Here is a 26,012-nt window from a genome sequence, read left to right as displayed (position 1 = left end):
TCTTTTTCAGAACTGGACGTTCTGCTGAAGAAGCTTCTTGGAGGAGAAGAACAACCAGAAAGTCCAGTTACCTTTTGAAAAAAGCACCTTTGGGACAACCATGAGCTGGATTACTGAGAATCTCCATACACATTGTATCTGTTTCTTCTGCAGTACTATACCAATACACATTCATATTTGAAATACTGTTTTAATTGTGATTAGCTAAAACAAGGAGTGTGGCAAATAAAAGAATTCAAGTACCAAGGGATATAGATCTGCTAGAGTGTTTTCCTTGGCTACTTGCTCACAAAAGCAGCAGTTTATTCATTTGGTTACCTTAAATTTCTACTGGAGAAAATCTTTAATTCAAAGTAATGCATGGCTGAGACAACTTTGAACTCATGCATGGTGCCATTCATAAACATAACATTGTATTTATACTCAGAGGGCATGGTGACAAGGACTTCCATGACAAGTCTTCAGTTACTAGCTAAATCCTATATTTGAATTATAAATTTCTATAAAATGAAAATAGTGTCTTCCTCAGACACTTTTGTGAGGAAAACAAGTCCCAGGACTACTGAATAATTCAACTATGAGTGTTATATAAATTATAATATTGTATAATTCCATAGGTTAATGTAATTAAACTCTCAATTATTCCATCCAGCTTAAAAACTTCTAAATTATACTACAGAATTGATAAACAATTAAGCATTTTTTTTACATTTCAGATGTAGCATCGCAAACAAATTATTTCTTGTTGATTTCTAGGGATTTGGGATGTCACTGTTATAGCTGGGGAAATGTCAGATAATTACGGGAACTCTAAATTAATTCTGACAGTATGTGATGACAAAGGTACATCAGCTGCAGTTTTCATTCCCAAAGGATCATTTAAAAGGGCTAAAATTTACCAGACATCTTTGGAGCTAGATAAGAAATTTAATAAGATTTGCAAAATTCGCTTGGAAGTAGAAGACTCAGACAGAGAAACATGGCATTGTCATGAGGTAAAATTTAATTATGCATTACTATATACTTTTACACAAATGTTCTTTATTATTATAATTTACAAATCTATTCATAGACATACATGATTATCTGGGATTAGCCATACATGAATGGGTTTTTAATCATTCCATATCACAACAAATCTCATTGATCTCAGTAACTCTAAATATTAAGTCTTGATTCAACACATGATTATGATATAATTTCCATACTATAGCAGGAAATGGAAAACAACACTGTTTGGAAGGAATCACATTTTCTTTATGCTCACTTAATTTATTATTTTATTTTCCTCTTTTCTATAGGTGAAGCTTCAGAATAAAAAGAATAAGGAAACTTTAGAAATACCTTGCTACCGAGATTTTCCAGATAATAAAGGATGCACAGTGGTTGAATTTCCCATTCTGATAACTGGCACCAGGTTTTTAACAGGTTTGTTATTTACCAAACAATTAAAACAACTTCCACAAAAGCTTATAAAGGACATTTGCCTCCTATGTGGAGTTGAAAAGTCACACAAAAAGGAAACAGGAATGAAAGGAATATAGTAAGCCAGTTTAGGCATCAATTCTTAAAATTACATACCAGATGCTATAGCTGATGCCAAATAACAGTTAAGAAAGAAGAGTAAATGTTATATTCCACTTTTAGTTAGAGGTTCTGCTTTTGGGGGGAAAAGTGCTCCAATCATTTTTTTTACTAAACTGGTTGAATCATGGTTCCTTCTATGTGTAATGCCAACACTAACAGTAATTGCCAGAATTCTTGCCATATGCAAGGCTATTTTTCTCCAAGGAAGAAAAGTTGAAAAAGGATGGAAAGCAGAAAGACTATCAGCCTGCTGTTATAATGGGACTCTTTTTTATTGTGATTTAGATTCTTTGTTGTGTTCTCTGTTGTGGTTTGTTCTTATATTGTGTTGTCTAGAATTAAACTCCATTGTTGTAAGCCAATGTAAGTAGTGGATAAACAATTAATAGGGCAAGACATACTTTTCATTAAAAGTTGTCTTGTGAACAAATAGGATATGAATTGTTTTGCTTTGGGGCCCCTGTCAACAATTCCAACTACCTCAACGAGGCTTACATGTACATGTCATGCATCTTCTGAAGCTTCTTCCTGTGTATTTTAGAAGGCTAAAGGCAGGTTGTTTTGCGAGTCAAAAGATGTTTTGCATGAATCTTTAGCAAAGCAAAGCCTATCTTTGTATTACACTATCACATTTCCTGATTACTAAGAATGCTTAGCAACTCAATGAAATAAACTACAAACTATAATATAATTACTAACATTTAATTTGATGGGACCCCTGCAGTAACAGCCCGTGATATGTTTAATATATACACATAATTCCAGTTTTATGTACAAGAACGAATACTTAGTCTCTTCCAGTCATTTCAGCACATTGAAATGTATCCATGTAGACCAAAATCCTTTAAGGAACATTTGAAAGATCTAAATATATACAGTCCAGAAAAGAGACCTTTTAAGTGATACTATTTTCCAGTATATAAAATATTCTTCTTCAGATGTTGGTACAAGCTATTCTCTATTGCTCCAGAAACCAGGATTAGAACTGATTGACATAAATTCCAAATCTAGACATGAAACTTAAGATAAACATTTGACAATGGAATAGATACTCTCAGGAACATATGTGTTCAACTTTGTCTATTGGATTTAAGAAGGGTAATCAGATCTATAAGAAATACTGTATATATCCTGTGGTACAGATACATATATTCAGCAAGAAGGTGAACAACGTAGCTTTCAAAATCTATCTATCCATCTATCTATCTATCTATCATCTATCTATCTATCTATCTATCTATCTATCTATCTATCTATCTATCTATCTATCTATCTATCTATCATCTATCTACCATCTTTATAATATATGTTTATTAACTGATTTGGGGGTTATTTTGGTTTTAGTTAAACAATATATTCTATATATCTCAACGGATTCAGCCCCAAAGTCAGGCACAGACTCTGATGTGTATGTCACTTTAAAAGGGACAATAGGAGACACAGGCCGGAGAAAATTATTCAAGAATGAGCAGGGATGCTTTTCTGAAGGAAAGGTAAGCTTTTCAAATAAATAACCTATCTATCTATCTATCTATCTATCTATCTATCTATCTATCTATCTATCTATCTATCTATCTATCTATCTATCTATCTATGTTATATATATATATATATATATATATATATATATATATATATATATATATATATATATATATATATATATATATATATATATATATGTGTGTGTGTGTGTTATTTTTATATATATATATATATATATATATATATATATATATATATATATATATATATATATATATATATATATATATATATATATATATATATATATATATTTGTCCTAATTAGAGATATATATAATAGTAAATACAATGCTAATTGAGAATGTGATGTAGCATGGACGATGGAGATGGAACAAGGAAGATGGCCTTGCGGGAAAAATATCAGAAGACATTACAAAAAAAAAACCATATTCTTTGGATTATAATATTATAAATTATAATTTAATAAAAGGCCTTTTAAGAAAATGTCTATGCTTGGCAAATCAATCAATAAAGGGCCTTCCTGCCTTTTGTCTCAGTCTGTAAGATTAGAACAAATAATTCCTATATTCTTCCCCAAATTGGCTATTTATTCCTTCTGGAAGAGCATATTCCCATTTGGAGAAGGCAGATTTACTCCTCACAACAAATACTGTTGTTTTATCTGTGATCTGTTTCAATTAATAATCCTTTACCTTGTCCATTACTCACTGCAAGCAGTCATTCAGAGGTGTCATACAATTACCTGAAGATGTCATAGAGAAATAAATCTTGGTGTCAGCAATATCCCTGTTTTAAGAATTGCAGCTGGTGAAGTAGGAACTACTTTCCTTTAGCTAGACATGGTGACAATGTAAACACAGAGCTGCTAGGCTTCAAGACCACCAAGCACTGCACCAAATATAGTTAATTTGGAAGGATAGAAAAAAGAAGTTTCAATCCCTTCAGAATATGTAAACATCACTTATATCTTTGGATTACACTTGGTGGTCATTTATAGTGTATAAATTAATCCTAATTTAGTCAAGCCATGTCTGTAACACTTCTGACAAATTAGACTGAAGAGTTGAGGAAGTCATATTGCATCCTGATCAGGGATGTCTGATACTGATAACATCCAGTTCTAGATCGACATTTTCACTCTTGTTCTGAGAACCAGTAGACTCAGAGAAATTCCATGTGAAATCCATTTGAGAGATAGAAAGAATATTACTGCCTCCTATTTCCAAATCTTTGTGGAAATATGGAAAACTACCATAGTTTACAGTAATGAAACCTTGTGAGAAGTCAAGAAGAACCAATGAAGAACCAACACCAACTGTTGATCATAAAGCATATATGACCCATCAGGCCAACCAAGCCTTGAGCGCATGGTGAACTCAGTTGAAAATGAGTCAATGAGAAATGCTTTCTCTACGACTATTAAATTTAGGGCTATCACTGTTGCTAAAATCCTAATGATCATTTGATGCAACTAAAATGGTGTAATGTTTTGAATCTCCTTGCTACCCATCTAATGGTTGCTTGGAATTTTGGAGCCTCAGATATATTAAACCTAGTTAAATTTGTTGATGACAACATTCAAATATAAAATTTATTTAATTTCATTTATTTAGTTCATTCATATACTGCCACAATAATCTCACCCACTTACATAGAATAAGTAATTCAAGTTACATCACAGCAAATAGTCAGCCCTGGAGGCCATCTTTTACTTTGGATCTTCAGCAGTGGTGTATTAAAGCTCACTGGTGCCCTAAGCACTGACAAATCTTGGTCCCCCCCTCCTTTGTACATACTATACAAATCTTCATTTCTCAACTTTGTGGTGCCCCCTTGGGCCTGGGTCTCTAAGCACGTGTTTAGTCTGCTTAATGGTTAATACATCCCTGAAGACTCTTCAGGGCTGCCAGACTTGGTGGATGGGTATGCTGTGGAAACGGGAGGGGGGTTGGATGGAGACAGGGTGAGTTGTATAGCCATAACAACATTCTTTTCTCTGGGAGTCAAGGATATTCAGCCTGCACCTGGAGAGGCGTGACTAGGAAACAATTCCAGTTGGGACGGTGACCTGATTGGACCATGTGATGGACATGTGGTTGCAGGGGAAGGGACTTTGGCTTTCCTTTGGGTGGAGAAAACCTGGGGCCCTTTTAGATTCGGGTTTTCCCAGGTGTGCCAATATGACATCTCTAATAAACTGGAACTTTGAGGAGCATGCTTGCCTTGGAGTTTTATTTCTGTTGCCAGTGTTACTTGGAACCCTGACACAAATATTAACACAGCATATCTGTATGCTGTATTATTACACATCTCATCAGAATTTTTGCACCTCAGTAACAGGTAATCTGATTGCCTATCAATACCCTATTGTAGTTAGGGAATAATAGATGGGCATCTATCCTATCTTTCCTCTGAATGCTCTGATAAGTTTTAAACTTGAATTTAAACTGGCCAGATCTTCAAAAAGGGGAGAAGATAATAAATTGATGCTAAATATATTATTTCATTTTTAAGTGTGGTCCACTTTTAAATCACATTAGCAACAATTGGGCTGTCAATTGTAGATTGCACAAACTGATTGCAATGGTGCTGATTTAGGGGGGGAAGCTTATACATTATATGGATTTGAAATTGTTCATATAGCTGAATTAATGGGTCTCAGAGCTATGCAGAGAAGAATTTTGTTACAAATGTAATCTAAAGGTTGGCAGCACCTCTAGAACATCAGGGAAGGTGGTGCTGGCATGCAGATTAATAGTTGTCAAATAAGAATAAAGCATTGAGCTTCACTTTCCTGTTGCTTTTATATGCTTGACAGTTTTATAGTGGCTGTATCAATCTCATTCTTCTGTTTATTAAGTCTTTGGTATGCTGACTGTGGTCCTTCTAGGTGGATGTTTTTCTCATAGAAGCAGTAGATATTGGAACTCTGTGTCAGCTTATTGTGGAAAAAGGAAAAGGCTCTGCTTGGCACCTCCAGAAGGTTATGGTGAAAGAACCACAATATGAAGGAAAAGAGACACTCTTTATTTCACAGACATGGCTGAGAGACACAAATGAAAAGAAAAAATATGCATCACTAACTCTGAATGCTAACGGTCAGTGTTATCTAAGACATTTCTCATTTGAGAGCCGTTGTAAAGAGTCTCCTTCTGAATGGCAGAACATTTATTCTAAGCTCAAATAACAGAAAGTACACTATGCAGAATATTTGCTTATGACAGCAACAGCACAAACCAACTTAGCCATAAGATTGTAGAATATTAATGAAATGTTGCAAGTTGCAACCAAGTACAACATAAATTTGTGAAAGTGTCTGTTATCAACTATTTTTGTCTTTGTGACGCCTTCAAAAAGCATTGGGTGAAGTGCTATAATATCAAGAAATAGTCTCAATTATAGTTACTGCTCAGGAGAGATATTGATATGTTTGATAAACTATTATTTGTTATCAATGGGAAATTTTCATTCTTTCTTGTACCTTTGGTTTTTCAAAATTTTAGTAAGATACTTACGGAAAAACAAAAAAGACTTTTTAAAAGTTTTTTTTAAAGTTTCCATTTGTTTTATATATTCCAAGTTAGCCATGCAATCATATTTGTTGCATTCTGGGAATTGCCCCTTATTTAACAAAAAAAAACCCATGTTTCCATTCCTTCATATTTCAGGGACCCAGAGACAGGAGAAGCTGCATGCAATGGCAAAAATCTTGCTGATTACATTCTTAAGCTTTATTCTATCAATAGCTCCAAGTATGAGCTTATCAAACATTATGATTCAAATCAGCTTTTTTTTGCCTTTTCTTTCCTCTTGTTCATCTTCACTCTCAATTCTTCTCTTTCCTGTTTCTTATTCCTAGACACTTTGAGGCATTGAAAGGATTCATTTTAAGTTAAAAAAAATCTTCTATATAAAAATAACTATTCCTGCTTTCCTGGTATAAGACCAAAGAAATGGCTTGGTGCACTCAATCAGTTCTACTTTTCAATATATTAGCATATTTAAGCCATTAAGACCCCAGCTACACAGTACAGTAAGTTATGGCATTGGTTTTACTTTAACTGATGATGCAAACCTATATTTGTTCTGCATGGAGTCAGAACCACAGCAGATTCCATTAACCTTCCACGAAACTTTCTCCAATTCTCTAAGGAAAATATGAATATCAAATATTTGAATGTAAGTTCAGAAATGTCTACTATTCTTTTACAAAGAAATATTAATATCTATCTTTTTATATTTTTTATAATTAGAAGTACTGGATAAGGGAAGCACAACTGCCTCATTGTTATCAAGCCAAAACATGAAATCAGGTATTTATGTAACATCAATCCATGAAGCCTCAGACTGTTTAAATAAATATTTCATTTTAGAAATAATTTGCTATTTTTGGCAATATCAGTTTTTATCATTATGGTTAAATAGCTAAATATCTTTCCTAACATTCTAATGTAACATATTTACTGATTAATAGATAACTAGATTCAACCAATTTGAACATTCTTTCCATAATGCTATTTTCTTTTATTTGTTCAGAAGGTCTATGGAAGATATCTTTCACTACATGTCGTGAAGATTCATCAAAAGCATTTGAAGAATTTGGAGAAAACATTACCAAACTGATTTGGGTGTTCTATGGAAACAGGGGCAAATCCGAACCAATTTCTTTGATGAGCAAAACAGGAATTCAAGCTGATGACAAATTAATGTTTGATGTAAAATCAATGTGTAAATTATTTGTATAGAGATAAAACATATACACAGTAGCTTTTCAATTTAACAAAGAAATCTTTCCATCTTAGTTTTACAATTAGGTAAGGTAGAGTGAAGCAACTGTCTCACAATGCAGGATCTTGTGATTTCACAACAGTGACTATCTCTCATTCTTTCCTTTCAATTTCCTACCCTATGGCTGGTGAGCTATGATTACTGTCTATTTGAATCTTGCTTTGTGCAAAACAAAAAAACCACTCAGTCTTGAATTCTTTACTCTTTTTGATTTGGTTGATAATTTTATAAAATGTGATTTAATGGTGTATTATAATGAACACATCTAAGAAAAACCAGTCAATACAAGATAATACTAATGTATATTATCATATGAATATCAAAAAAAATGCATTTTCACATCATTTTATTTATTTATCAATCCATGCTTTTAAAAAAAGAAGATGTGGACTTAGAAAATAAGATTTTTTTGAACTCTCCATTTTAGCCTATGGGATCAGCAGGAATAGACAATGCCTAAGAAAATGTTGTTTCAAAATATTATTTAATGGCCTTTTAATCACAATGGAAAACTACTTATTCTGCTATTCTCTTTTAGGTATATTTCCCATCTGATTTAGGAACACTTTATAAAGTGAAAATTGGAGTTCATCTCTTGGAAGAAAGCATATGGCAATTGTTTCATCATTGCAAAATCCAGAACACTGTAACCCTGGATACCTTTAGTCTCTCATTAAATGAAACATTTCCTCTTCTTAATAGAGACCAGTGGCTTGAGTTCCCTATTGAATGGCCATTAAGGAAAGCCCTTTCTGGTATGTATCCATTGGCATTTGGCCAAATGCTTATCAAGGGGATCCATCTAAATTTCCTTTAATTAATTGTACCATAAAATGACAATGCCTCTATATATTGAAAAAGATTACTATTTTCAGGTCAATATTTTAAAGTTAAGCATTCCATTAGATTAGTTTGTGTGTGAGAAACTGGTGACTGACAGACACTCATACTAGAGAGGAGAAAGAGGTATAATTATTTCCATTATATTGTAGTTTAAAGGTCTAGGGCACACTCTACTGATATAAGATGAAAAGATGTATTTTTGAAAGATATATTGGTTTCTATACATTACTTATACAATAGTCTAATGTCATAGCCATATGAGAGTTGCATTCCCTTCACTTTTGTGAAGAAAGACTGGAACAGTCCTCAACCTCCATTTTTGGTACTTGCTACTATTTGTAGTGGTGCTGTCATAATATCTAGAAAATATTCAGATGAACCAGAATTCAATGACCACACAGTTTGTTACAAGCCTAGACTTGTGTATGTGTCACCTCTTTTGTGGGAACTGCCCTGCCTACCAATCTGCTTCTGAGTACAAGTCAAGGTATTGATTATTGGTTTTAATGCCCTATGGGTTGGGGGCAGTCTAGTTGAAGACAACTGTTCCCCATTGCACCCATTCAGCCCACCAGGACAGAAAAGGAGAATATGTTAGGGAAGTACATGTGGTAAGTCCATGAAAAAAAGGCTTCTTGGTGGTGGCACCCTAGGTTGTTTGTAGTAGGCTCTCACTTCATTTAATAAATAAGGACATATCCCATGTTATGTCCATATTGTTACTGCAAATCAATGAAATGCTGATAAAAAGCCAGTTATCATCAACTGTATATAGACTGATAATTGTAATAAAAGCAATGTGAAGACATTCCAACTTGTTAATAGTACAGTCTTTTCTTATTCCCCATACATTTTTAAAATCATATCTACAATGAGATACAGTGTATAGACATGTATTCAACTGTTACTGAATTTCATATGAAATGATATGCATGTGAAAACATATATCCATCAAATAATGACAGAAATGGATCTAAATCACAATCTGGATATTTGCCATATTCTAGTTATAAAATCTTATCATGTTGCTTTTTTATCGTGAATGTATAAGTAATATTAAATTATGAAACTGGGTATTAGATGTAAACATTGGTGAGTGCTTTGGGGAAAAAAGTAGTAATGTATGCATATATATTATTTGCAAAAATGAATTTGTATTTCTGAAGAATGAAAATAATTGCCATTGAATTCAAATATTTTATTAAATTACATTAGTCATGTTAAATTAAATGCTAAATATTTTATGTAACTGAACTGAAAATGACTCAAAATAATTTAATACATGGATCAGAAGAATCCTTTGTTAAAATACAATATATTTGGTTTTTTCTAGTATTTCACCAGTAATATTAAATTTGTCTGACACGGCAATATTAGTAGTTGTATAAGCTAGTTGAATTAGAGTGCTTGATTCAAGCTAATTCTGTTTCTAATTCAGTGAGACCAGATCAGCTTAATACTTTTGTAGCTGTTGATTTCTGAATTTTACTGCTTGGTATATTTATCATTGTAATGCTTATTAGCTCGATATACTGTAGCTGTGTGTTTCCATTTTTCCAGCCAATCAGCCATCTGCTATTTAGTTCCTACAGACAGTAAAAACATTGTCCAGATGTTGGCAAAGAGTTCTTTTCTCAAGAAACCACTTAGTTTATTATTATTAATACCAGAGAGCCAATTTGGTTGAGTGGCTGCAATACTGTCGATTTATACTTATTGGTGAAGGACTGTGAGACTGTAAAACAGAATGGATAGATTTATTTAACTTTAGTGGTAAAATATATACTGAATATATATACTAAAATTTCTACTTCCATTCAGACTTGAAATATACAAATAAATGTAAAACTAGAAAGAGGAACCAGCACTAATAAAACAATCAGAATAAAAGGGTTCTGAACAGGCTGAATTACTGTATCAAAATAAATGTAATAAAATTCTGCATGATTAATTCTAAAATTTGTATTTATAGCAAAGAAACATAATCATAATTATAAAATGGAACTAATCTATGTGATATATATGGTCTAAGTAACTTAGATCAATTTATTACCATGTCATTCCAGGTAACTATGGGGTGTAGAATTGAGCATGTGGTCTCATGATGGCCAGGCATGTTCAGGTTACCTTCAGGTTGGACTTGAGCTTTACTCTATGTTGTGCCTTTGAAGCAAATCCTGGACTTAGACCATAATTGGGATCAGAATGTCCATTGCTAAGCAAGGTGGCTGTTAAGTCAATCACATCTGATTTTACAATATTTCTGTCATAGTTGTTGAGCAAATTGCTTCAGTGGTTAAGTGAATCATGCAGCCATTATTTATTTATTTACATTGCACATTTTTAAAGTGCTCTCAAAGAGCAACTCTGGACTATGTACAATAAAATGTCAAAACGTAACAATTTAAATGTTAAAGTTAACATTTAAAACTTTAATTTAAAAAAAAATAAAAATTAAAAATGAAATGAAAAAATAAAAAAGAACATTTTTAATTTAAAAATATAAAAACATACAAATGATTTTAAAAATTAATAAAAAGTATAAAATTACAAAAATTAAAAAATAAAAATTGTAAAAAATAAAATACATAAATAAATTAGGAGGCAGGAATAATTAAACCCTGTTAAAAATTAGTTGACAAAGGCAACTAATGGCACCAACCAACCCCATGCTTGTTGGCAGATCCATTAAGCAAATCTCACTTCCTCCTCCATTGACTTTGTTTGTCAGAAGTTGCTGGGAAGATGAGAAATGGCAATCACACAACCCTGAAATGCTGCAACTGTCATAAATACATGCCAGTTGCCAAGCATCTGAATTGTGAACATGTGACTGTGGCGATGCTGTGATGGTTGTATAAGTGTGAGTACTAGTTGTAAGTCAGGTTTCTTTTGGTGACATTTTAATTTCAAATAGTCACTAAAAAAATAGTTTAAGCAGTGGTGAAATTAATTTTTTTTACTACTGGTTCTGTGGGCATGAGGTGTGGCTTGGTGGGCGTGGCAGGGGAAGGATACTGCAAAATCTCCATTTCCACCCCACTCTGAGGTCAGCCAGAGGTGGCATTTGCCAGTTCTCCGAACTACTCAAAATTTCCACTACTGGTTCTCCAGAACCTGTCAGAATCTGCTGGATTTTACACCTGGTTGTAAGCTGAGGACTCACTGTTCTGTAGGTAGTGCAGAACATGATAACACAATTGTTCCAAAGGTTTGCAGTGTTCTCTTATCCCTATGCTCCAGGATCTTCATTAGTTATCAGGGGCTTTAAGGGTTCCTTTCATGACTTTACTAATGATATATAAAGCCCTATATGGTTGAGATCTGCTTACCTTGCAGAGTACTTCAAACCTATTTCTTTCCCCAAATAGATGTAATCACAAGGATGAAAAAATCATTCTATGTTCCTGGCTAGAGTATGCAGAAAGTAGGATCTTCTTGCTAGATGGATTTAGATTACAGATAGTCCTTGACTTACAGCAGTTCATTTAGTAACTGTTCAAAGTTACAACGGCACTGAAAAAATGATTTACAATGGTTCTCACACTTATGACCATTGCAGCAGCCCCATGGTCATATGATCAAAATTCAGATGCAAATTCATATTTACAACAGTTGCCTTCTCCCAAGGTCCTGTGCTCATCTTTTGCAACCTTCTGACAAACAAAGTCAATGGGGAAGCCAGATTCACTTAACAACCATGTTACTAACTTAACAATTGCAATGATTCACTTAACAAGAGTACCAAGAAAAGTTATAAAATGGTGCAAATTTATTTAACAAATGTTTCACTTAGCAACATAAATTTTGGGGTCAATTATAGTGGTAAGTGGAGGACTACCTCTATAGGAATTCTTTCCTGTTCCAATTGGTCAACATCTGCTAGTTAGATACAATATCAAAACCAATGTTGTTGCATTTATTTTGTACAATGACAGTAAAGGCTATACTTTTATTATTAAAAATAATAATTATTATTATTATTAAAAAATATTTTAATTGAATAGCAGAATAATGTGCTTGCTACAAACAAATGCACCTTCAAATTACATTAAACCAGATTTTGAGGATTAATTGGTTAACTGCACATTGAGGCCAGTTTTGGTTGTCATATTTTAAGAAAGGTTTTGACAAAAAGGGCTTCTTCAAAGAAGAGTGAGCAGGATAGTTAGATTACTGGGGGGAAGGGGATTATGAAGTACAGTAAAAGTATCCTGTTTTACCATAATAAAAAGGAATGGGTCAAACAACCTGTGAATCTCACTTATCTTCAAAAATAGGATGTCACAGAGAAAATGGAATGCAATTTCTCTGAGCCTTGACTATAGTTGACCCGTTAGGACCTGAATCCTGATGCCAATCTACTAAAGCATTGATTCTGTTACTCTGTTATCTGACTCATTCATTAGACATAGTATTTACTCCAAAAACCTACCCTAACTAGAGGTGGGTTCCTACTGGTTTGTACCAGTTTGACTGAGTAGGTAGTAACTGGACTGGCCATGCCCCCGAACCGATCCTATCGGCAGTCCCTATAGCACCACCATCTTGTTTTTTGCTAATGCGCAGAAGCATTTTTTTAAACTAGTGCACAGGTGTGGGTAGTGTGCATCAAAGCATGCATGTGCCCGAATCACGTCCCTAAGTGACCCAGTAGTAGAAGAAGCCAGAACCCACCCCTGAACCTAACATTATTTTTTACTCAATATTTTGATTCCTCCAAATTTTAAAATGATCTTTTGCATAATTGCGATTTTCATGTACTGAGTAAAGTGTGCTTCAGGTTTGGAATACAAATTCCTTTGATTGTGGGATTGGTTCAATATTTGGCTGTGGGGATGACAAAATGAGAGATCTGGATGGATTAATGGATCAAATAGACTGAAGTATCTGCTTTAACAATGCTTTCATCAGTACTAAAAGGAGAGAAAGGCGCAAAAGCACTTTGGGAATATAAAAATGTGCATTATGTTCTTTTAGTTATATCGCTTAACTAATGCTGAATTCATGCAGAGAAAATATTGCATCATATTGCATACTGGCAGATAGCAGGAAAGATAATTAAAGTAACGAATTATGGAATGATGCCATCTGTTACATCAGATTTGACATTTTTTTAAATTTTACAGTGATTACATATGATGTAAAAATATTCTGCAGTGATATTGTGAGCAAAATAAGCATGGTGCCTATCTCTCTGTATGTATATGGAACCAATGGAGATACTGAAGATCGAAGACTTTTGTTGTCACCATCATCTACAATTGAGAAAGGAGAAATTGGGCAGGTAATTCAGTTTTTTACTGTTATCTGAAAATTCAGAATAAAAACATATTTCAGTTCCAAATGTGCATTATATTTATAGATTAGATTAGTTTAGATTAGATTTGACTCCTGGTGACTGCCTGTAGTAGTCCCTGCAGTTTTCTTGTCAAGGTTTTTCTGAAATGGTTTCTATTGCTTGCTTTCTAAGGATAAGAGACAGCGACTGGCTTAAAATCACTTTGTTGGCTTGGAGCCTAAAGTAAGACTAGGATTTATGGTCCTCTGGTATCTAACTTGACATCTTAGCCACTTCATCAAACTGGAGATAGGTGATAGATAGATAGATAGATAGATAGATAGATAGATAGATAGATAGATAGATAGATAGATAGATAGACAGAGACAAGCAGATTACACACACACACACACACACACACACACAAACAAACACACTGAATATATCATAATTTTCTGATTTATTGAAATATTTCTGATATGTTTAGTCGTTTACAGGTCACATAGATGCTGTGGATTTGGGGAAATTGTACAAAATTGTCCTTCTCATTGGAAGCACATCATGTAAGTTTTTTTCACTGCAAAAATAGTGATAAGAGAACCTTGCAGTTTCACACTGATGCTGCATATATATCAGTAGTATATAGTATAATATATACTATATAACCTAATATAACTTCTTTGAGGTTTCATTAAATAGTTTAAAAATAGAAAACAGCATTATGCTGAGTAAGATCATTGTTCCATCTAGAACAATATAATTCATGGTGACAGACAGCAATTTTTAACAGTTTCAAGCAGTTCCCCGAGCTTAATTTAGAAATGCCAGGAACTGAGTCTCAAACATTCTGGAAACCTAGACTCATGTTCTGCCACTGAACTTGGAAGAAATGTATTTTTTAAATGACATTTATTTGAAAATAAGTCCTACAGACCTCTCCCTCTATCTGTAATAATTAGGGAAGTTGCAGTAGGTATCATAATGATTGCTGCAGACACTGTGGATATATTAAATAAAAAAGCTCTCTAGTTTGTGATTTAAGTACAACTACTTAAGATTTAAGAAGGAATAGTCTTGTAATGCTATTATTTACTGATACTTAATATAATTTGATAGTAGTGTTGGCATGAAAAAATGTTTTAATTATCTATTGCTTCTAATGCAGCCTGCAAATTGGCAATTAAAGCCTTGCACTTAAAGGAAAATTTAAAACAAGAGCCTGTGTACATATTTGAAGTGAATGAGTGAGTATATGAATCACCAGGGGCAAATTTGGGGTATTAAGAAAAGGAAGCTGATCAATACTTTACTTTGTTATTATGATGTACTTACCACCAAGGAGGGAGGAGGGAATACTTTGGATTTTTCTACCTTGCATGCCAAAAACAACCTCATTGGGTATCGATACCATAGTCCTTAGCAGGAAAAGGAGATGGGATCTTTGGTTCTCTTTGTCACATAGTAAACTACCTGACAAAAGTTAATACTCTAATTTGCATTGCTATGTTTCTTTTAAAAAAAACAACCTAAGATCACTTCATACTGCACACATACCCATTTGATAGGGAGCAAGTATGCAATTTAAAAGGGGTGTTGCTTGTCCAAAAGATACAGTGAGGTGGTAATTAGTAGAAAAGGCATTTGTTCTTGTAAGATTCAGAACCAAGGCTTGTAAATGAGGCCTAGTCAACCCTCTGAAGCTCCAGTTCATATCAAAGCAACCTCTACTCCAGTGGTGGAATTCAATTTTTTTTAATAGCGGTTCTGTGGTTGTGGTTTGGTGGAGGTGGCTTGGTGGGCATGGCAGGGGAAGGATACTGTAAAATCTCCTTTCCCACCCCACTCCAGGAAAGGTTACTGCAAAATCCCCATTTATTCCTGCTCAGCTGGGACTCAGGAGGCAGAGAATCAATGGGGGCAGGGCTAGTCAGAGGCGGTATTTACCGGTTCTCCGAACTACTCAAAATCTCTGCTACTGGTTCTCCAGAACTGATCAGACCCTGCTGAATACCACCTCTGCTGTACTCTGAAAGAGATATGGGAAGAATGGTAGAGGAAAAAGGTAAATTCAACTGAAGACAAAAAATTAAAATCTTTTATAGGAGGCATATATAAAAATCACATCAAACAGAGTAATTTGAATCTTAGAAAAAATGTAATGCTTACCTGCCAGGGAGTTTTTTTTGGAAAAGTTTCACCAGCAGGAGTAAAACAAACTATCCTTCTTCCAGCAGCTATCTAATCCCTTCTTCTGCTGTCCACTGTTGGCTGTTAGAGAAATGGTTCCATCCTTAACAGCTGTGGCAACGATAGTTCGCAGCCAGGAGACCCTGTCAAAACTCACACCTGTGACAGTGGGAAAGTCAGGAACTTGATTTTACTATTCAGAAAGTACATTCAGAGACATCACATTAGCATTAATTATGCTCTTCTTTATATTATGGGCATTGTTTAAAAAAATGTGTGCCTTTAAGTCTGTTTTGATTCCTGATGATTGCCCTGCAGTTCTCTTGGCAGCATTTTCAGAACTTCATCCCAGAGCTGAAAGAGACTAACTGGCCCACAGTCTTTTGCTGGCTTTCTATTTAAGTTGGTACTAGAACTCATTATAAACTCTTTGTTTATAATCACTAGTATTTCTCAACCTTAACAATTTGTATTTCATATTCTCCAGTCGGTGTGCTAATTGGACAATTCTTGGGTTGAAGTGTGCACATCTTGAGGTTACCAGAGTTAAGAAAGGTGCATAAGACAGAATTGGATCTCAAGAAAAGGAATTTTAAAAAAACTTTTGTTTTTTTTCTTTATTAAATGTCATATCAAATTCTGTACATGGCTTGTCTTAAAAATTATTTCTAGAACATTCCATCTGGACATTGATAAACCTGAAATAAGGAGAGAAATCCCTGTCTCTTTGGTTACTAAGGAAGATAACGGATCAGAAAATCTGACAGAACATATTATTAAAGTGTACACTGGTGATAAAAGAGGGGCAGGAACTGATGCCAATGTTCATATCATTTTGTTTGGAGACATGGATACATCTCATTTAATTCAACTCAAAACCTCTCTTGATCATCGAGATCCCTTTGAAAAAGGAAAGGTAAGTAATATTGCCCAGGTAAACATATCTTTTTTAAAAAAATTGGCCATATCAAATATTACAAGTTTTAGATGAAAATATATATACCTGATAATTGAAGGAGTAATTAAGTAGCTAATGCACAAATATAGACATCTATATCTATATCTATATCTATATCTATATCTATATCTATATCTATATCTATATCTATATCTATATCTATATCTATATCTATATCTATATCTATATCTATATCTATATCATCTATATCTATATCTATATCTATATCTATATCTATATCATCTATCTGTCTGTCTGTCTGTCTGTCTGTCTGTCTGTCTGTCTATCTATCTATCTATCTATCTATCTATCTATATAATTTTAAGTGCAGGAGATGGTGAGCGTGAGGCCGATGGGAGTGGGAGTACAGCTACTGCTGGCCCTGCCCTCTCCATCCCACTGTCTGCTTGCCCATGACTGCAACAGGCAGGGCAGGTGGAGCAGGGCGTGCCAAGAGCTTGGTCCTGATTGAGGCCTGGGCAAGCAGACAGTGGGATGGAGAGGACGGGGCTGGTGGTAGCTGTCCAAACACTTTTTAACCAGAGGGAGATGAAGCTTTGTGTGCTTGAAAAGGGGACAGTTTGAAATGGAGCTAATTGCTCTCTTTCAAACCATCGTCTTTGCAACCATATGAAGCTTTAAGTCTGTGTCATTTCTCGGTCTGGGCGAAAAGTTCTGAGAGCAGCTTTCTGCCACGACCAGCTCCACCAGCACAACAAGCACGACATCATACAGACATGGACAGGGCTTAATTAGGGCTTATTTTGGAGATAGGGCTTATATCAGGCTCACGTGTAAAAATCAAGCTACAGCTTATTTCAGGGTAGGTCTTATTTTCTGGAAAACATGGGTTTGTGTGTGTGTGTGTACATACATACATACATTCAATGTGTGTGTGTGTGTATATATATGTGTGTGTATATATATGTGTGTGTATATATATGTGTGTGTGTGTATATATATATATATATATACATATATATATATATATATATATATATATATATATATATATATATATATATATATATATATATATATGGCTCGTCACAAGAGTCCATCACGACAGAAACCCAATATTTTTACTGTTGCCTTTGTTACACAAGTATAAATATAACACACACACACACACACACACACACACACACACATATATATATAGTACATTATGCTAAATCTGTTTACTATCTCATTCATTCATTGATCTTGTGCCAGATAGCATGGCAAAGTATACATTTCTTTTTGCTGATATTCTTATTACTTTTCTACAGTGTCTGGCCAATGCTTCCTTAAAAACTGGTGGCACAACCAGGTTTAGAGCCATACACATAGAGGAGGGATAATTGTCCTTGGGATGAGCCTTGTCCCGCACATTACCTTTAGAATTCCCATTCATTCTTTGCAAGCTTAATGTGAAGATTAAAACAGGGAAGTGGGAGAGATACAAGAACTGGAGGAGCTTCATTTTAGGGAGCAGTTCATCCTTCAGTTTCTTCCAATGGGCAGCAGAAGGGGGGTAACTTTTTTTGATCTGAGTCTTACGTTACACACAAAATGCTGAATTAAGTGAATAGACTATATTAAACCATTCCTGTTGTATTTAAAGTTGTTCTCAATGGGAGTTTAGCAGAGAGATCTGGGTTTTGACATCAAAGGGGACTTAATCATATTACAACTTGGTGTATTCTGCAAATGTAGCCAATGAGGCAGATATGAATATGGCAACTTTTTCTTTGGTGAGATTAATTGTCATTGGCTGTTAAATGTGCACTTATTATACACAGAGTATCCTGTCACATAATAGGTATATGTAACATGTACTATTCTGTTAGAGAAAAAGATTCCAGAAGTTACTTAACTTTCCTTTATCCCTCTGACCCTGAACAAATTCATTTTTGTCTTTAGAGAATTAACTTAACATGAAAGAAACATTTATGTAGAGGTCAACAGTTGTTCCCCTTGGAAAAAAAAATGCCAGCATTGAAAAAATAACACTGGATATGAAAAAAAAATGTTTAAACCAAATTAGTAGGCTATTTGAAAGATTTTATCATAATTAGAGTCAAATAATTTCTCTTTACGTCTTCAAAGGAAGACTTATGTATCATTAATAAGATACATATAAAAATGGAAATCACAGGTGTTTTTTTCAAACTAGCTGGAAGTTCGTTATTTTTTAAACCTACTGTATTTTCTGACATTAATAAGAATTGTACTAGCATAAGTTTTCTTATTCTGTTTGCTGATAATACAGCCATATTTTTGAATTGTCAACGGTAGGCTCAAGTACATCTCATACAAATATGTAATAAATGAAATAAAGAAATTGGGATGTACTTCTTTTATGTTTTAAAAAATGGAAAGAATTGCAGCATAGAATTTCAACCAAGGTGATCATTAATCAAGATATGGTATTTCTCAAACCATCTATAGTGTTTCATCTATATAATCTACAAGAATGTTCATATTTAAACAAGTTCCATAGCTGATTCAAATAAGGGTACCCACTCTAGAACAATTTATTTATTAAATTTGCATGGTGCCCATCTTGAAGTTTAATGTGATTCTGAGTTTGGAAGAACAAAGAGATGGTGAATAATGATAGTCCTGTGAGGGTTTTGCTACATATTAAACCTTTCTGGAGCAGAATAATTAAGAAAGTTGGGGACAGATCTGAATTTGAAGAGCAAAATGTGACTGGAGCTTTTGAGCATTTCTATGGTGCCTTCCTTAGTTTAAGAGGTGCTACTACTACTACTGTGGGCATCTACACACAGTGCAAATAACATTTTCTTTTTCAAATCCAGATCACTACACAATTCCAGTTGCTATTTATTCATCTGACTAATGAAGCTGAATATGTCTGTTATTGTGACAAAAAGCAAATCTGTTTATAACTTTTCCCACCAATATCTGGGAAAATTATATTCTTATGCCAGCCATTTTTATGTAGATCCTTAGGTACCAGCAAAATATTATTGGTTTTCTTTTATTTTTAAACATGGTTTATTTTGATGAAGGCAGAATGCTAGATTATTTTTCCCTTTCAGGTTTTTAATTCAAACCTTTTTTTAGTTGTCCATAGTTATTTTACTTGGAATTTTGAAATGTGTTTGAAAAAATATTAGAATCCCCTTAGTATCTTTTTGGATTAGGCCAAAGCTACAGCTCCTTTTTAAGCTGTTTTTCTTGTTTAGGACCATGTGGTAGAAAGACTTCAAACAAAAACAAAAATTACTGTTCTAGATGATATCTTCAGTGATAATAATAATAAAAAAAATCCTATATATCTGTGACCCTGCTTTAATTCAGACTAGTTCTTTGTCAAAGAACTTGAGAGAAACCAAGGGGTTGGCAGATGTATAAATATTTGGAAGATCTCCAGGCTACTTGGCACTTCTGGTTTTAGTTGCTTGCTCTTGGCAAAGGGACATGGAGCTTCATATGCAATGACTGTGGCATGTATTTTGCTGCAAAGGATGCAGCTGAACTATGTTTAGGGAAGCATTCACACAAAGTAAATAGGGCATCTTCCAAATTTTGACCTATCATAATTGAAAAACTAATTCTATTTTTCATTTTAAAGTCTGATACATTCAAAATTAAGACAAAGAATATTGGAAGGCTGCAGAAGATTGAGATTGGACATGATGGGAAAGGGTTTGGTAAGTGTATTTACATTACTTGACTAAATTGTGTTTAATATGTGCTAAAATATCCATACAGGTAGTGTTCATTTAATGATGCTTTTTTGGGACTGCACTCTGTTGTTAAGCAATGTGGGTATAAGTAAAAGGAACGTGATGAGAAAACACACTGCATATATCAAATAAATCCTCTTCATAATTTATGATATATCTAATAAATCTACTTTGGTTTTGTGTTTACTTTTAGAAAGCTTGATCTTTAATCCTTTCTAATAATGTCCCACAAGCTGATTTCTTATCATTTTCTATTTGTCTCCTCTCAGGAACTCCTTCACTAGTTTAATATATATTTTTTGTACATACAAGATAAAAAAGCTTTCCAAGTCATTCTTCTGATTTATTATTTGTATGTCTCCTTTAATTATTAAGACATCATCCAGTTTTGTTTGTAAATTCATTGTTTTAATCCATCTTTTTCCATATGTTTTATAGTCTGGCATTTTTTTGATCCATTTGCAGATTACCTTTAGTCTATTTTGTCTAGTAAAATATGTTCCTCTGTAGCCTCTGTAAAATCTGTTTTTATAGTCCAACTATCTTAAGACTGATTTCTGGATACATTGATCCAGAGCATTTAGTTGAGTATAAAAATTGAATGAATGAATATCCTTGATTTCTTCTACAGTCAATATTGCTCCATTGTTATAATGGGTCTCTTCTTTATTACTTGTAATCTTTAGTTCTCTCTGGTTTCCTCTAGTCAACCTATTCTTGTCTTGCTAAAAGTTTTAACATCCAAAAAATCAGTAATAAGCAATTTCCTAAGGTGATTAAGAAAGAAAATAGGAGTACTTGGTGTCCAATTGAAGGCATTGAAAAATCAATGCTAAATCAATGCTAAAAAATCATTGTTATTATTACTGATAGCTTTTAATGGACTTTTGTTGATTTGGACTGAATGATGAGATGTTGCAATTTGTTTATTTATAAGAGATGAAATATAGGAATATTTTTTTTATTAAAATACTAAAGAAAGGGTTAAGTTACAAAAGTTGATTATATTTGTCTGGAGGGAGGAGTCGTCATTTCTTTATATAACTTTATTTTTTTATTTGCACTTTATATTCTTCTTCTTTACCTTTTATATTATTAATTTATTTGTAAAATGTATTAGCTATCCATCTTACCACAAGGCAACTCTGGGATTATCCTTGGTTTGCATTTTTTTTATCTTTATATCCTTAAAAAAAATAGTATTTAACAAAATGTGGCCATTGCATTTAGCAATAGTAGCTTCAACAGTCCCAATTGTCATTAAGCAAGGACAGTGCAGGTTGTTAAATGAGCAGCCCATATGATCGTGAATTATGACTTTCTTCTGGCTGACTTCCTTCCAGCTGTCATCACTCAGCTGAATTTCTCTCATAGGATAATTCTGTTTAATGATACTATAAAGAGTCAAAAAGTTACCTCTCATATTTTGTCATCAGGTGTGTAAAAATAATGTCTCATCACTGTTTAGTTGACTTGGAAACTGAGTCTAGACAGCCTTGTTGACAGAGCTTAGCATGTGGTAGCCATTCCTTGTTCAATTAAGCCAGCTGATCCTGTTTCTGAAATAATTTGGGTAACTTTATGTTTGCATGAATAGTAGCTGCAGCCCTTATTCAGGCATTTGAAAATGGCCTGATTTAAGCCAGTCAGATCTTTATTCTCATTATTATTATTATTTTAACAGCAAGTGGCTGGTTTCTTGAAAAGGTAGAAATTACAGATGTGTCTACAAATGAACTCTACAGCTTTAACTGTAACAGGTATGCTTTGCTTTGTTCAAATGTTTATTATTACAATGTTTAACAGAAATATTAACTAATCAATATGGCTGGTAGCACAGTGGTTAGAATGCAGCATTGCAAGCTAACTCTACCTGCAGCTTGGACTTTGATCCTGACCAGCTGAAGGTTGACTCAATCTTCTGGGGTCAGTAAAATGAGGACCCAGATTGTTGGGGAAAATATGCTGACTCCATAAACAACTCAGAGAGTGCTATAAAAGCAGTATGGGACAGTATATAAATCTAAGTGCCACTGCTACTGCTAATATTAAACACCAGGAAATATTTTCCCATTCCAAGGAGAAGGGGAATCACAGCTGCAAGGGAAATTGAGAATCAGTAGGTCTGAGCTTCAGGCTATGAAACAGAGGGATGGTCACCAGCATGTTCGTTCAATGCAAATGAAATCCACAAATCCCCATGGATTTTCATGTCCGTAGGAACTTCCCTAAACTGTGCCTTCCAGTTATGTTATATTACAACTCCCACAGTTCCCAGTTGGCATGATCAATGGAATTAGGATGGAAAAGTCTGATCAAATGTACCTTCTCTTTCAATAAAATATCTTTATATTTTCTTTATCAGATGGCTGGCTGAAGATGAAAATGATGGCCGCACAGTAGTACAGCTTTACATATAATTTTCTGAAACCTATTTGAATGTGTTTCCCCCTTCACTTCAAGCTGATTCAGTTTATTTGTATATCCTAATTATGAAAGAACTATAATTATCATGAAGCAATATCAAAACAATTTATCACATTTTAATAATTCCATTGAGAATGATTCTAAGCATTCTAAATACCTTTATTCAATTATAGAATAAAAGAAATTCATTGTTCTGTATGTCTTAGTATCACTGATACTTTCACAACATTTAAAATTGACAGGGTTTTTTTTACATAGGAAAAATAAAAGGCAATTTATGTCAGTCATGAGCAAGCACATAATGAAATCGTTTATTGGAAGTTTATTTTTATATAAATGAAAGTACTTTCTTGGTAATACCATACACAAGTAGCTTATTCTACAAAAGGCAAAATATTTTTGAAATGGTTATGGAAAACTCTAGCAAGATATCATAAGAAACCACATGAAATATTTGCCTTATAAAGAATACTTTTGAAGCCAAATCCCAAGAACACTCACTGAACTGTGTGTTCTCATCCTCATATTAATGGTGCCAGTACTTATATTGTGTGTGTATCAGAAGGTAGGAAGAGAGGTAAATATTTCTTTCTTATGTCTATAAATAGTCTTATTAAATTGTGAAAAATGGCATATCACTTTTTGATAAAATTGAAATTTATAATGATAGAAGGAGCTAAGAAGCTTTTATGCAATAATTTGTCAAGATACACAGTTGAAATAACCAAATAATGAGAAATCAATCAGAAAAATTTATAGGTTTTATAAAAAGCTATAAAAATGTATGCTTTATTTTAATGTACATTCATTTTGAAAATAAAGAACTCCTTGTCAAAATGCTTATCAATAATATTCTTATATATAAGAATAAATAATTTATAATGGTACTATGTTAAAAATAACAAGTTAGTATTTTCTGATTGAACAAGGAAATGGTTTAATTAAGTTTTACTAAAAAGTCTATATTTCTGCTTGTATTGCTAGGAAAGATACAGAAATGAATGTAAATTGTGATCCCTAGAGTGAAGAAATGAGTTTAGTCTGTATCCATATTCATTAGAATCACTTTACACTTTTCTTCTAATGTGTCTTTCATTAATTGTTTGCAATATGAACTTACCCTGATGCCATTTCTAGTATATCAAGTGTAAATAATACTAACTTACTTCATTTACTTCAATAATACTCAGTAACATATTTCAGCAGTTTATTTGGTCCTTTTGTCCTATTTTGTACTATTTAAAATGAGGCCCTGGAAATATATAACATACTGTTGAATGATTTTTCAAAAAGCAGTTCAAACAGTATTTGCAAAACCCACAGGGGAAATTTTAAACGGAGCTCCATTTTGCTGACCTAAAGCAAAAGATTCCTGGAAATTGAGCAGGTGAGGTCAGTTTCAATAGAAGACAGATCAGTTTATATACAAGATTTATATTCATTATTTTCTTAATTTCCATTTAAAGCCATAACATTTTACCATATATTGGTAAATATATACCATATATTGAGATCTTTCTGAGAATAGGACAATAATATCAATTTTATCCAGTTGTTTTATGATTAGTGTATCGATAAAACTACCGAGAGGGTAATTTCTCATGAAATGGCTTATTATGTGAAAATTGCAATCTACAACTTAAATTGATCTCCATAACATGGCTGTAATTGCAGACTAGAACAGCTATATTATCATACAGGTGATTTAGTTCAAAATCGTTCTGCGTCTTTGGTTATATATGTCTGAATAGTCAGATTTTCCAAAAGTATTCAGACTGAGTTTTGGTTTATTAATTTATTAGTTTAATTAATAAACTTTGGCAACAAGTACTACAGATTATATGGGATCCATTGATTTATTTTTGTGAGTGAATTACATAGTTAGGACAGCTTTAAATGTACTAAATATGTGCCTATTTGCTGTGGGACTCATGCAGCAAATGAAAACTCATTACCTCATAACAAAGAGTACAGATCAGTCATGCTACAACTCATAACAAATAATCTATGGAAAGGTAAATCCAATATTTACTTAAAAAGAGGACATGCTTACTATTGAAGTATCAAATGAACAGTGAGCAGTGCATTGTTTCTGTCAGGAATGGTCTTCTCTACCTCACCCGGGCACATGCTGACTCATGTAATTTTGTTATATTGCATGTAAAAAAGCACTCTAGCTAAGGTTTACATCTAAATCATGAATAAAAAATGTGGCTATCTAGATATTGTTGAATCACAACTTCCAGCATTGTTATTGTGGCTCAGATACATCTGATGTGGCATATATTTTTTTCCTATGAAACACTGATATTGGATATTATTGAAAGATAACTTGAAAAAGAAAAAGAAAAAAACCCCACCTGAACCACAAGATGGGCAGCAAATAAGTATGATAAATAAACAAACAGATTTTAAAAATCAAATATGTATTCCAATAGTTTCCATGGCTTCCTGTGCAAACTTGAAAAAACAAAAGCCATTATTTCAACTTCATTTTGGATTTTTTTTATTTTTGCAAATGTTGATTATTTTCACAATTTTGACTGATGTTTGCAGCCATTCTGATTAGATATTATTTATATAAAAAAATCACCCTTGACTTATGAAATTCTTGTATTTATCTTCAACATTCAATAAATATATAAAATAAAGATAACTTTCATGAAATAAAGTAGTATATGCATATTTGTAAAAATTACTGTCAGCAAGATTAATTCAACAAGATTGGAATG

General features: G+C 33.3%; 1 protein-coding gene across 1 annotated transcript in view; it reads left to right on the top strand.

The window, feature by feature from the left end:
* Positions 1–25,108, top strand: part of RP1 (RP1 axonemal microtubule associated) — a 211,981-nt gene extending 186,873 nt beyond the window's left edge. Inside the window, exons 46-59 of the mRNA XM_087707060.1 lie at positions 757–995; positions 1,302–1,428; positions 2,932–3,080; positions 5,986–6,193; positions 7,349–7,408; positions 7,632–7,810; positions 8,422–8,638; positions 13,856–14,013; positions 14,495–14,570; positions 15,173–15,251; positions 16,867–17,110; positions 20,739–20,817; positions 22,538–22,613; positions 23,219–25,108. Coding sequence (XP_087563186.1) covers positions 757–995; positions 1,302–1,428; positions 2,932–3,080; positions 5,986–6,193; positions 7,349–7,408; positions 7,632–7,810; positions 8,422–8,638; positions 13,856–14,013; positions 14,495–14,570; positions 15,173–15,251; positions 16,867–17,110; positions 20,739–20,817; positions 22,538–22,613; positions 23,219–23,273 — 1,946 coding nt within the window. The 3' untranslated portion in view covers positions 23,274–25,108. The remainder of the gene's footprint in view (positions 1–756; positions 996–1,301; positions 1,429–2,931; positions 3,081–5,985; positions 6,194–7,348; positions 7,409–7,631; positions 7,811–8,421; positions 8,639–13,855; positions 14,014–14,494; positions 14,571–15,172; positions 15,252–16,866; positions 17,111–20,738; positions 20,818–22,537; positions 22,614–23,218) is intronic.
* The last annotated feature ends 904 nt before the right edge of the window (positions 25,109–26,012 follow it).

Source organism: Thamnophis sirtalis, unplaced genomic scaffold, assembly GCF_051295495.1.
Source record: "Thamnophis sirtalis isolate CommonGarterSnake01/CBP01778 unplaced genomic scaffold, rThaSir2_p1.2 scaffold_2, whole genome shotgun sequence".
Lineage (NCBI taxonomy): Eukaryota > Metazoa > Chordata > Lepidosauria > Squamata > Natricidae > Thamnophis > Thamnophis sirtalis.
The sequence above is the reverse complement of the archived record's forward strand: the minus strand, read 5'-3'. Positions and strand labels throughout refer to the sequence as shown.